Source organism: Parambassis ranga, chromosome 2 (assembly GCF_900634625.1).
Source record: "Parambassis ranga chromosome 2, fParRan2.1, whole genome shotgun sequence".
Classification (NCBI taxonomy): Eukaryota; Metazoa; Chordata; class Actinopteri; family Ambassidae; genus Parambassis; species Parambassis ranga.
In genome coordinates, this window is record NC_041023.1 from 4002703 (window position 1) to 4015231 (window position 12529).

At 43.8% G+C, this 12529-nt stretch overlaps 3 protein-coding genes across 3 annotated transcripts; 1 reads left to right on the forward strand and 2 right to left on the reverse strand.

The window, feature by feature from the left end:
* Positions 1-1392: 1392 nt before the first annotated feature.
* Positions 1393-7828, reverse strand: LOC114426383 (sialin-like). Its single transcript, XM_028393760.1, has 11 exons — positions 7647-7828; positions 6006-6159; positions 5473-5690; positions 5159-5392; positions 4913-5087; positions 4220-4338; positions 3854-4015; positions 3457-3589; positions 3042-3189; positions 2841-2931; positions 1393-2507 (listed from the first exon to the last, which is right to left on the reverse strand). The coding sequence occupies exons 2-11, from the start codon at positions 6088-6090 to the stop codon at positions 2334-2336; spliced, it is 1539 nt and encodes a 512-aa protein (XP_028249561.1). The 5' UTR covers positions 6091-6159; positions 7647-7828; the 3' UTR covers positions 1393-2333.
* Positions 7829-8641: 813 nt separating this feature from the next.
* On the forward strand, positions 8642-10260 carry LOC114426398 (c-Myc-binding protein-like). Its single transcript, XM_028393787.1, has 5 exons — positions 8642-8949; positions 9247-9319; positions 9418-9466; positions 9817-9946; positions 10025-10260. The coding sequence occupies exons 1-5, from the start codon at positions 8935-8937 to the stop codon at positions 10067-10069; spliced, it is 312 nt and encodes a 103-aa protein (XP_028249588.1). The 5' UTR covers positions 8642-8934; the 3' UTR covers positions 10070-10260.
* Positions 10261-10723: 463 nt separating this feature from the next.
* On the reverse strand, positions 10724-12226 carry LOC114426391 (gap junction alpha-9 protein-like). The gene has a single exon (XM_028393775.1). It carries the CDS (start codon positions 12224-12226, stop codon positions 10724-10726), a length of 1503 nt encoding a protein of 500 aa, XP_028249576.1.
* Positions 12227-12529: the final 303 nt, after the last annotated feature.

A 12529-nucleotide genomic window follows, 5' to 3' on the forward strand; every position in this document is an offset into this window, starting at 1 on the left:
GACCTAAATACAATCGAGAATCTGTGGCAAGATCTGAAAACTGCTGTTCACAAACGTTCTCCATCTAATTTGACTCAGTTTGAATTGTTTTGCAACGAAGAATGGACAAAGATTTCAGTCTGTAGATGTGCAAAGCTGGTAGAGACATACCCCAAAAGACTTGCAGCTGTAATTGCAGCAAAAGGGGGTTCCACAACGTCTTGCCTCAGGGGCTGAATACTTTTGCACACTGCAATTTTGATCATTTGCCTGATGGAGGAAGAGACCAGAATTATAAGTCTGCCAAACATTTGACCTTGCTGCATTCATATCCATCTCTCTTACCAGTAGCTGCCTCCACAGCATTGCGCCAGCGACCTGAAACTTTCACAGAACGTCCGGCCATATCGGGAATGGTGTGCTATGACTTTTCTTTCCGATCCGATGTACGGTGTTCGCGTAAATCGCAAAAAAACAGTGGGCGAATGACATATACAGACATGATTTAGAGTTTAAACGGGTCAGCAGCAGTTGACCTACATTTTCCTAAATACATGTGTGTTTCAATTTTGTTTAGTTTAGGAGCTGTGGCAGTTTACATTTTGTCGAAATTTTAAACGCCTTTTTCTCTCTCTCCAGTGTGTGATGATGTCACGCACTCTAACTTTCCCTCCTTTTTCCAATTTGTGGACACACTGGGTGCTCCACATACATAAATATGCTAAACGTAGGGATTTTTGTCCTGGTCAACCTGGTGCACCTCTCTTTGCCATGTGACCCACGGTTTTTGGTCAGCTGACCCTCAAGCGAAGGGAGCGCCACTCCCTCCACCCATTCACTCCCATGTTAAACGTGGCCAAGATTTCAGATGAAAAATCCTGATGGGCAAGGCATTTCTAACCTGCAAACCATTGGACAGATATGCACCTCTGATACATGTTCTTCAATTTCCCTTGAAACCAACCAAAAGTCAATTTTAGATAGAGATGAAAATGTTTTGTTATTCCATGTATATTGTTGGTCATTGGGATGGTGAATTGATTTTGTGTGTGTGTGTGTGTGTATAAAATTTTATATATATAATATTTCTTTTCTATATCTATTATAGTGTTTTGAAAACTCAGATCACAACATCTGTTCTCTTGTGCCACCTAGTGGATGTATGCAGGAGCAGCAGTGTGTTACTCTGCTCTGCGTCAGGCCTTAAAATCCAGTAGAACTTTAAACTACTTGGTGCTAAACTGTAAATTAATTTAGCACTAAGACAGCTGTATATATGTTTAAAGCACTTCTGGATGCAAACATCTGTAAAACAGACATGATGCAGAGAACATGTGACTTTAAGTCCATTCAGTCCACCCTGTAAAAAATGTAAAAACACTTTGTAAGAAGAATAAATTCTCTCAACACATCTTTTTTTATTTGTCCAAGTAAAACACCATCTTTTCTTAATAAAACGTCTGCATGATAACCAACAGCCACAGTGGTTGCAGACATGAATAAAGCAGCGTCTTGACACCATTAAAAAACATCTTGACACTTTCTCTGTATAAATGCTGGCAGTGGAAGTGGGCTGAAGTCTGACAAACTTCATGTTTCATAGGTTATTGTTGAACTTAAGGCATTTGGTGAAGTTTTTTAGTGCTTCTTTTGGTCCTACTGGACAGTCGGATGCTCCTGTGGTGCATTAAAAACACTTTAAAAGGAGCATTCTGTGATTTAAGTGAGGCAGCAGCCTTTTGCTGCTGACCCTGTCCTTCTGTGCACTGACCCTCCTCTAATGGCATAAAAATACATTGACACACCTACAGCTCCACTTTTGAACCATGTCAAAGTAAAATGAGCAGCTTGTTTGGTCCAATCAGATCAAAGCTTTTAAACAAATTAAGAACAACTGTATCGACAAACACAAATGAAGAAGGTCACAGGTTTGTTTTGGTCTCACCTGAGGAGCAGGCACAGTGCAAATCTGACTGTAAACATGAAGAAATAAACTATACAACAGTGCTTCCTGAAGGATGAAGGCAGCGATAGTCCAGCTCATGCTGACATCGTGTCATCCGCACAGAGTAAAACCTTCTTGTTCCCTGTTCTAAAAAAAGGCTAAAAGCTCAGAAGCAGCTTTCTGGTTTGAATGAGAGGAAAGTTACAAAAATAATGCTGTTTGCATTTCTATGTGTAAACATGAGATTTTCATGTGGAAAACTATTCAACCAAGTCGCTGAAATACTGTAAAAATAATTTCGTATGAGCACCAGTAATACTCCCATACTGTGTGAATACTGTGTACATTCCTATAAATGTAAAGCCTGTTTTTACAGAGACAGTACCCAGGATTACAATTCATCCATGTTTCAGGTTGACTGTGTGATGGTCCTGCTCCTCCTTCCCTCCGTCTCCACACTGTCCTCATCTGTCATGGCCCACGGCTGGATTTTGCCGCTGCCAAATATCGTGTAGAAGATGGCACCGCTGAAGCTGATCCCCGCAGAGGCCCAGAACACCTTCCTCCAGCCAGCGAGGGAATGCTAAGGAGCAGAGAAGACAACGTGTTATCAGCTGTGATTCAGGCCGCTTGTGAACAGGTGGGCATTTATAAGACAATGGCCCTAAAACAATGAATGTATAGTAAAGAAAAGAAGGAATTAATGCAACTTAGGGCAGGTTGTGTGAGAAAAAAACAGCACTGGAGAATCTGCCATTAGCAGAGCTGCTGTTTTTGGAAGTCAAGGATGAAGGATGAAGGATGATGTAGGCTACACAAGACATTCGTGTAAATTCTTTGAATTAAGCTTCAGTCCTTGAAAAAAATCCAATTTAATGATGCAGCATTCCTCAATCATTCATCTTTAGAAACTCACATCTTCAGTAAAGTATCCCGTCACTATGGGGGCCACCACGCCTGGAATGGTCCCGAATGTGTTGGTGATTCCCAGAAGGAATCCTGCATATCTGCCGAGAAGAGAACCGAGACGAAACAAACTTTTGATCAGGCTCAAAAAGCTCAATAACACAGAGCTACAAACAGCTGTAATAGTGTGTGTAGGGATGTCGGAACCCACCGAGGAGCGATGTCTATCTGGTTCATGAAGACTCCACTGGCGCTGACCCCTCCTGCCGTTGTTGATAGTGTGAGGAAGGTGACAGTGAGGACGTGGTCGCAGCCGGCGTAACTCACAGCCACGAGGAAAACTGCAGGAAGCAGCAAGCCTGCAGGGAGACGAGGCGGGCATGATGATGGGATTAAAATGACAAAGTTTTGAGTTTTGACCACAAGGAGGCAGCATTACTCAATGTTTTGGCCTTTCATCCACATACACAGACAACAGATTTGTTGGAAGAATTCCTTCATTCAGAAACTCTATGCACACTGCACAGTCAATGCTACAGCCACCTGTGACATCCTTCAGCCTTTGTATGTGTTATTTAAAATAAAAGTGTTTAATGATCAGTGATGAGGGCAAGCAGCTGTCTGACCTATGAATGTGAAGAGCTTCCGAACGTTGGTGACGCTCAGCGTTCTCCTCTCAATGAGGGCATCCGCTGCGACTCCTGACAGCGTGGACACCAACCAGCCTCCGAGGTACGGCAGAGCGGACAGGAAACCGTTCTGGTTCAGACACGGACGGACACAAAACCAGCTGTTACATTCCTGACATTCATTCTGTCAGCGTTTTAGAAAGGTGGACAGTGACCAATTTAAAGTTCACTGATTAACAGGAAATAAACAACTTAATGATGAAAGTGTTTTATTAAGGTTTTATTATTACATTTTTACCATCCTCCTGCAAAATAATGCTCTAAAAGTTAGCATTAGCATGTAGCACTGGACATTAAAATTAACATGAATGCAGAAGGTCAGAGAAAACCTCACCGACTGCAGGTCAAAGTGCAGGATGTTGTTCATGTAGCTGGGCAGGGAGGTGAGGAGGGTGTAGTAAGACCAGTTGGAGCACATCTGGGTGATGATAATGGCCCACAGAGGAACCGACAGCAGCATGTGCACCAGCGGCACGGACCAACCATGAGCAGTACCCTGAAATATCCACTCAGGTTAGAGCTAACAACGAATGAAACAGCAGAGGAGAACAGGAAGAGTAGGAGGAAATGGAAACAGGAAGACTGATAAGAGAAGTGAAGAGTAACTTTCTGCTACAAGCAAAAACTCTGTTATAGAAAACAAAATGCAACACACTGAGAGAGAGTATCAGAGGGAATGAAGCATATATTAATGTTTCACCTGAGGGCCGATGGAGTTTATGATGTAATCTCGCTCCTCTTTGCTGATTCGACGATGAGTGCGAGGGTCATCTGACACAAAAACAAACCAGAAGACTGCCCAGAGGCATCCAGCCCCCCCTGAAAGAGGAGGTGAATCCTTCAGAGACTGTAAACTGGTCTTTGTTGTCAAATGGAGGCAGCATTTGATTAGAACTCAAAGATGTGAATGGTTACAAGAGTTACACTGTTAAAAATGTAATAGTAGTGTTACTAAATTTCTTTATCAAAGTAATGCAACTACATTTTTACATTTTAAGTTTGAATGAATGTTCTCAACACACACAACCTGTATTAACCTTTCAGCAGTAGCCTACTTAACTTAACCTACATAAACACATCATAAAAGCAGTCACAAGATTGAACTTCAGTATCTCTTTTTACTGAAGTGAGGGGTCAGCAGTTGGACCAGACAGGAGTCTCACACACACACATGCGCAAAAGTGTACTATTTTTGTTGACCAATAAACAACCTTGCGTCAGCAGCAAGCTGAGGGGAGCAGGCGACAGATGACGGGAGAACCGATCAGAAAGCTACAGAGAGGATGCTGTCACCAAAAAACGATTCAAGCTTTTGTGAAAGTTGTTAAACTAAAACGTCATTAAAATGGTAATTTAGGCAGACATAATATTCTACATTTTCCTTCCTGCTCACCACAGATGTAGAAGACAGCGGGCCAGCCCAGCTTCTGGCAGATAAATCCAGTGAGTGGCAGCGCTAAAAAGGCCCCAAAGTTAGCCCCAGATCCCGACAGGGTCATCAGACGAGAGCGCTCCAGAGGAGGAGCCCATCGAGCCCACATCGCCATCATGGCCGGGAACGTCACACCCTGCAGAAACAGTCAAACTGTTTAACAGCACCTTATATCTCCTGTTGCAGGAGCATCTCCTCTCAGCCTACCTCTCCAAATCCCTCCAGCGCTCGCAGCGCAAACAGCCAGTAGGACCCCAGCTGTGCAGCCAGGGGAGTGAGCAGGGTGAGGGCGGCTGTGCCCAGCACGCCCACACCCAGGAAGATGCTCCCGCCGTAGTGACCGGCCAGGTAGCCGCCTGGGATCTGTGTGCACAGGTAGCCGAAGAAGAAGGCTCCCAGCAGCCAGCCCTGAGTCTTTGAGTCCCAGGGGTACTGAGGGATCTGAGGGATGCACAAAGAGAAAATGAATCAGAAAATAAAGCGACACATGATGGAACCCGAGTACAGGACGTCAGAGTTACCCCCTCCGGCTGCTGTAGGGTCTGGCTGGTGTTTTCTGTCCCTGATGGCCGCGGGCAGGCGTCTATGATGGAGCTGTTCTCTGAAGGTTGAGGGTCAGTGGCGTTCACCATGGCGACCATGGCAACGCTGAGGTTGACACGGAGGCCGTAGACCACGGAGAAGCCAAAGAACATCAGGATGGCGAGGTTGAGGCGAGCTGAGCAGCACTGAGGAGGAGCTGTTGGCAGCAATTTAGAACAAAGTGTTTTTTATTTCGGCCTGTATCATACACACACTCTCACTGTATGTCTTCTTTATTGGTCTTTACTGCAGGATCATGTGGTTTTAGTTGACCTGCAGCCATCTGACTATCAGAGAGCTCACTAAGATCTTACACAACAGGTCTATAAGCCCTGAAGTGCTGATGTGACTGAACAACCAGGCTGGTCACAGCATCAGTGCCCCAGTTTACATGGTCATGTTCAACAATAATTTGCTGCGTTTTCAAATTTCAGTATTTTCTGTTTCGTCATGCAGATGATAACAAACCTACCTGCATCATTCTCGATGAGGGGCTCACTGTACTCGCTCTCGTCAGAAGGTGACGCGTTGATGGAGCAGCCATTTGGTATCGGCATGGCAGTCAGCTCACCGAGACAGCTTCAGTCTGTTAAACGAACGTCAGTGAGCCATGTCGTCCGGGAGACCTGATGAACATGAGAGGTGACGTCATCATCAGCAGATGCGAATGGTCATTAAAACCCTGACAGACAGCAGCTTTTACTGAAGTATTTGGCAGTTTGATAACATGCTGACACACACGTGCACTGATCCTTCCTGATTTTACAAGATGCTTCAGCAAATCTGCGTTTGTCTCTTGTTGTTGACGAATAAAACTTTCCCGTCATTTTGGTAACTTTTCAGGAACTCACGTGCATTTTTACAAATTCCAATTCTTTTGATAAACATAATTTTTAACACAAACGTGGCTCAACACCTATTTATGGAAATCCTAGTAAAGTAAACATTTAACTAAGCAATGACTGACATATAACACACAGCTTACAAAGAATCCCACCAGAAGTCTGTGCTAAAACACCACCTGGTCTGAGGTTACCACATCAATAAACGACTTAAAACAAATGACTTTAAGTTATCACCGCTGTCTGACACTTGACATCTATCTTTAGTAGCTGAATATGTTGTGTCTCAGAGGTCGGCTTAATTGATCATTTCTAAATTTTATCTTTTTCCTCATTTGTCCGACTTTACATTAAGTGTCTGTTTATACAAGAAGAAGGCAAACTAGATAAACCAGCTGTATGAGAGCACACGTGTGTCTCTACATAACTGCTGTAATGACTGACAGTGATGTGATTCCTTGGACTGGATCCCTGAATCAGTTTATATGAGCATCTGCAGTTGAATCACATCCAACATGTAAATAACCATCATAACACAGCGGTTTGACACATCACATGATGTTGTCTGTTATCAGTAGCTGTTGCCAGGTTTTCTCATGAATGACAGTACTATTGGCCATAACCATGTGAGGCATGTCTGTCTATGAAAGTGTGTGTGTGTGTGTGTGTGTGTGTGTGTGTGTGTCATGAGATCCTCAGAGCCTGGAAAACAGCTCAGGTATTATTACAATGCAAGTTTCAGTTTGTGGTTTAGATTTAAATAAATGAGCACCTGAGATTAGGCTCCATTAGTCTATAATAATAAGATAATGTAAAGTCAACAACAACAAAAACCCCACTCTACTTCTCTTCCCTTTTGTATGTTTTCATGGATATTTATTGATCCCTAGGTGTAAATTCAGGATTGTCTATTAATGACATAAAACTAGCAAACTCTTCCACCCCTTAAAGATGCTAATAATAACACACTTGTGAAAATATAAGGTGGACATGACATGAAAGTGGGAGGCCATGATTATTAATGACTTAATACTAATACTTTCTGTACGGCTAACATGTATTAGCTCATTTAAAACAACCTGTCAGTTAACAGTCAGTTATTATAAACGTCTTGAAGTTTGCTAACATAAAGTTATGAATAAACATAACAATAAATGTATGTGTGAGTGATAAAAACAAAAATAGCCGCGTAAAACTTCAGCTAGTTTGTCATTTAACTAGCTAGTGTGAACGTTGAACAACGAGTATGAATATTTGTTCAAATATCTTACCTTGTGAATGATTTAAAACCACGAATACGTGACGAAGTTGTGGAAGTAAGAGCACATGAAGCTTAAAAATCCAGAAACTCCGTCTCATCCCAGCCGGCTGGTAAACATTTAACCTCCTGTGTGTTCACACACTGCATAAAAACAAGTCATATGAGAGGCTCATTTTTTGACGCCGCTTCAGGTTAACGATCTTCAAACAGGTTGGAGTGGCTACGTTGTCTGTTAGCGAACACAAGTGATTCCAGCTAGCATGTTTTGTAGATCTACATTGAGTTTGTCACATGACTGATGACGTGGTCACTGCCGTGACGTTGGGTTTAAATGGGAAGATTCAACACTTTTGGATGCAGCGGTGTCTGATTTAGGGACCATCAATAAATTACCTGTTGAATTCGAATTTTATTTTTATCGTGTCTTTTACGATTTAAGAGAGAGAGAGAGATTTGATTGTATTCTATTTCAAATAAATGATTATCACAATTGTCCACAAAATATGAATATTAATAAGAAAAAGCCGCTAACACAAATCAAAGTCTTATTTGTCTCTTGTACTAATACATTTTACAGGAATATTTTTTTCGTTTTTTCTGGTCATATTTGTAAAAATAATTACACATTAGCAACGGAAAAAAGCTGCTACACGAGTTTAATTTCGTTCAAATGTTCTGTTATAAATTTTATTCAGATCTCTAAGCGTTAACGACATTCTCTGTTTTCTGTCATTCAGTGGGTGATTTATTGATAGTCCCTAGACTTGACCCCGGAGGGAACCCGGGTTGCCAAATTTGATGAAAAGTAAGGAAGAATATTTCAAAACAAAAAGCAGATATATATAAAGCACTCAAATGTCAACGAAATTCAGTTTAACTTAGACTTTTTAGATGCGATATTTTCTTCCGTGTTCATTCCGAATAAATGGGAAAAATCTACATTTTAACATGTCCTTAAATTATCACATTTTTATCCAAATCTGGCAACACAGCGTCTTCCTGTGTTCTGTCTTTCGCTAGCTTAAAACTCACTCGTGTTTCATGGGTTAGCTCAAAACGTCATAATGAACAAAATAAGCAATCCAATATCGTTTTATATGCTGTTCTTCTCGTTTTAAACTGTTTAAAAGTTTAGCTAACAGTTCATTTCCGGGTATCTTCCGCCGCTGTGACGTGTTGTTATGGCAACCTGCAGTGTGTAGACCGAAGCAAACACAGAGCCAGCTGCCGTCAGTCCGCCTTAATTAACCCTCTTCTCAGTTTACACATCCGAAACACGGACAGCTGTCATCGCAGCCATGGCCCAGTATAGAGTAAGTCTGTTCGGACGTACTTTCTGCTGTTGTGTGTGTGTGTGTGTTGTATACAGTTGGTGCTGGTGCTTGCGAAGCGTATGCTAACTAGCTAGCAGCATGACAACGTGCCCTCTGACTGTCTGCGTGGTGGTGCCAGGCAGTGAACGCACCACAGGCTAATAGGAAACTCCTTTCATTTTGTTGTCTGTTAAGTTAGTTTTTTTAAATGTAAATTTCATTATTATTAATAATAATTATTGTTATTGTGCTAGCTAAAGTGCTAACTGTGTTTAAAGTCAACTTAATGTGTTTCAGGCCTCAGAATCCAAGCGAGAACAATTTAGGAGATATCTGGAAAAATCTGGGGTTCTTGACACTCTAACAAGCGGTGGGTGGACAGAATGTCTTGTTTAATCTCATCATAAACACTAATGTAACAACTTTTTACTGCTGCATTGTTTGATTAGTTCTGTTTCTCCTTTGCAGTGTTAGTGGCACTTTATGAAGAGGCAGATAAACCCAACAATCCACTGGAGTATCCTTTCCTTGTGTTTGCAGAAGTGGTAAAAAAAAACCAACACAACCACAACCTGAACACAAAATGGGATCTGGGTTTTTAACACATGGTTTCCCCTTTTTTATAATGCAGCGATCAATAATAAACCTGTGCTTTCCCTTTGTGGCAGCTGTGACGAAGGGCAGAACTCGTCATGTTTCAGTTGTCCAACGTTGTTTACTTGTTAGAATAGCACCTGTCAAGCTGAACCCCTTGGTTCTCTGTGATGTTTGAATGTAAGGATCTGAGTGGAAACAACCACATTGTGCCTGCTGGACAGGATAATCATCAGAAAAATGGACAGTTTGACCTTGACCACTCCGCTGTAGTTTCATCAAACTTCACCTCGGGGCAGCCGGTCCAGAGGTGGTGGATGTGGAAGCGCTCCGCATGGAGCTTTCTGATCTGCAGCAGAAGTGCAACCTGCTCATGGAGGAGAACAAAGAGCTGAGAAACAGGGTGAGACGCTGGTGTCAAAGAGCTTTTCACTCACTGCCACTGGAACCTCTAACCTTCCTGTTGTTACTTTACTTTCAGCTGATGCAGTATGAGCCGTCGCCTGAAGGGGGAGCAGCTGAGTAGATTTCTTTTCTGCTTTTTATTTCTTTCTGTTAAAAAAAAAAACAATAAACGTAACATTTATGTTTTTTTGTAAAGGATGTAAATGTTTATTACATAATTATGAATGTACAGTGAACAAAAAGCTTCTTTTTTGTTATATAACAAGAAGCAATGTGGGTTTTCCACGAAAATAAAAACGTTTTTTTCATCCAGCATCAGATTGTGCTTACATGTACGGCCGCTCATATGACCTGAATCATCAATACACGTCATTTTTTTAAGGACATATTGAATTGATAATAAATAATAATAAAAAAATACTTTTAATACAAAAACACTAATTCAGATGCTGGTCACACACTTGATGTGAACTTAAGAGTTGAGTGTGCAGCTCATATGTTCAGTGTTTGGATGAATTCAGACAGTGTTACTGATTTAAAGGTTACATAACTGCATGTTGCAGAACATTATAGATCTGTGTGGTTTTCCATTCCTCTCTAATCAAGTCAGGCGTGGTGTGGAAACATTAAAAGGTCAATGTGGCTGACCTGGAAATGTGAGGAAGCTGGTCTGTCCTTTGTAGTCTTTTTAAAAAGGCTTCTAGTTGGTTTAAAATCTCATTTTAAGTGTCATTAAAGGGTGCTGCAGTGTTTTACTAACGCGTCACCCTAACAGTCAGATCTGTAAGTCGGTCGGGGCTCGTCTGCTGCTGCCGCTGCTCGCCGCTGACACTCTGCGGTTTGGAGAGGAGGCGGTGGGGCTGTTGCTCTCCCGGCTGTGTCGGGACACAGAACTCAGCTCCCCTGCAGAGTCCGGGCTCTGCGACCTGCTTGATCTCTTAACGTCTGATTTGGAGAGCATCCTGGCTCTGGGGCCGGCGCAGCTGCTGCGAAGCTTCATGCTGCTGCTCCCCTGGTAGGAGTCCCCGCTGTCTGAGCCGTTCCCCTCCACCACCGTGGAGCAGTTCCACGGTGGCGTGACCCGGCGTGACTTTCTTGCAATACTGGACAGTGCGGTGCAGGATGAGGTGTCTGCTACTGGCAGGGTGGGGTACTCAGAACCGGCACACTCATCGTGGTGTGGAGAAGACGGCTCCTCTGGTTCATCCTGTTTGTCTGCAGGAGGTGAACGCGTCTCACTGCTGGTGTTGTTGGAGTTGCTGTTGTGCTCCGTGGGGCTTGGCACTCCCTCCTTGCCCTCCTTGCGGCTGTCCAGCTTTGCTCCGGGGTCGCTTTGTATTGGGACAAAGGCAGAGGATGCGTTGAGGAGGGGGTAGTTGGGCCCGTTGCCCTGCTTCTCCAGCAGTAAGGTGTATCCACTCGGAGCCGTGGGGATGGTGTTCTTGCGTCCCACAGAGGTGCCCATGCAAACCTGGTGCACCACCGAGTTCTTTTTAGACTTATTGACATAATAATCATCCAGGTCATCCTTCAGGTGTGGGTAGAAGTCCAGGATGCCCTTCTTAACCCTCTTGTAGCCCAGGTGCATGATCTCCAGCAGGCTGAGGGAGAGTGAGATGCAGGCGATCGCCTGCATGAACATCATGAAGACAGTTTTCTCTGTGGGCCTGGAGACGAAGCAGTCCACCACATTTGGACATGGCTCCCTCTCACACTTGTAGAGAGTGCTCAGGCGGTGTCCGTAGAGGATGTACTGACCCATCATGAAGCTGACCTCCACCACTGAGCGGGTGACGATGTGAGCCACGTACGTGCAGAGCAGAGAGCCTCTCAGCGGCGCTTTGTTGAGCTTCCCCTGCTCCAGCTGCCTCATCTCCTTCTCAATCCTCTTCTTCACCTCCACCAGCTCTGCGTCCACTGCCTCCAGCTCCCGGCGGAGAGCCACCTTCTTGCAATGGCGCTCCTTCTCTAGGGCACGCAGCTGGTAGATGGCGTGACCCATGTAGACCAGGGAGGGCGACGACACAAAGATGACCTGAAGCACCCAGTAGCGGATGAGGGAGATGGGGAAGGCCTGGTCGTAGCAGACGTTGCGACAGCCGGGTTGCTCGGTGTTGCAGATGAAGTCTGACTGCTCGTCGTTCCAGACGTCCTCTGCGGCGACGCCCAGCACCAGCATCCGGAATATGAACAGGATGGTCAGCCAGATCTTGCCCACCATGGTGGAGTGGATATGCACCTCCTCCAAGATCCCTCCGAGAAAGTTCCAGTCTCCCATTTTCTTATATTAGTAGAGCTGCAATGAGTGGAGACGGGTTTTATCAAAGCTTTATAACAGGACCATGAATCATTGTTACTTGTTAAAGCTACAGATCAGTCTCCTCCTTCTGGCAGCGAGAGGAAACACACACTGCACACACATGAACATGATGTACGCCTACAGGTGAACTCGCCTCTGATTGGGTCAGACACTTGCTCTCAGCATAAGCTAAGCCACCATCATGGGTCCACTGTGACTATGAACCAATTTACAGGGGTTCTCACCGGGTTGAAGTTGGAGTTTTGAACAATCTATGAAGCA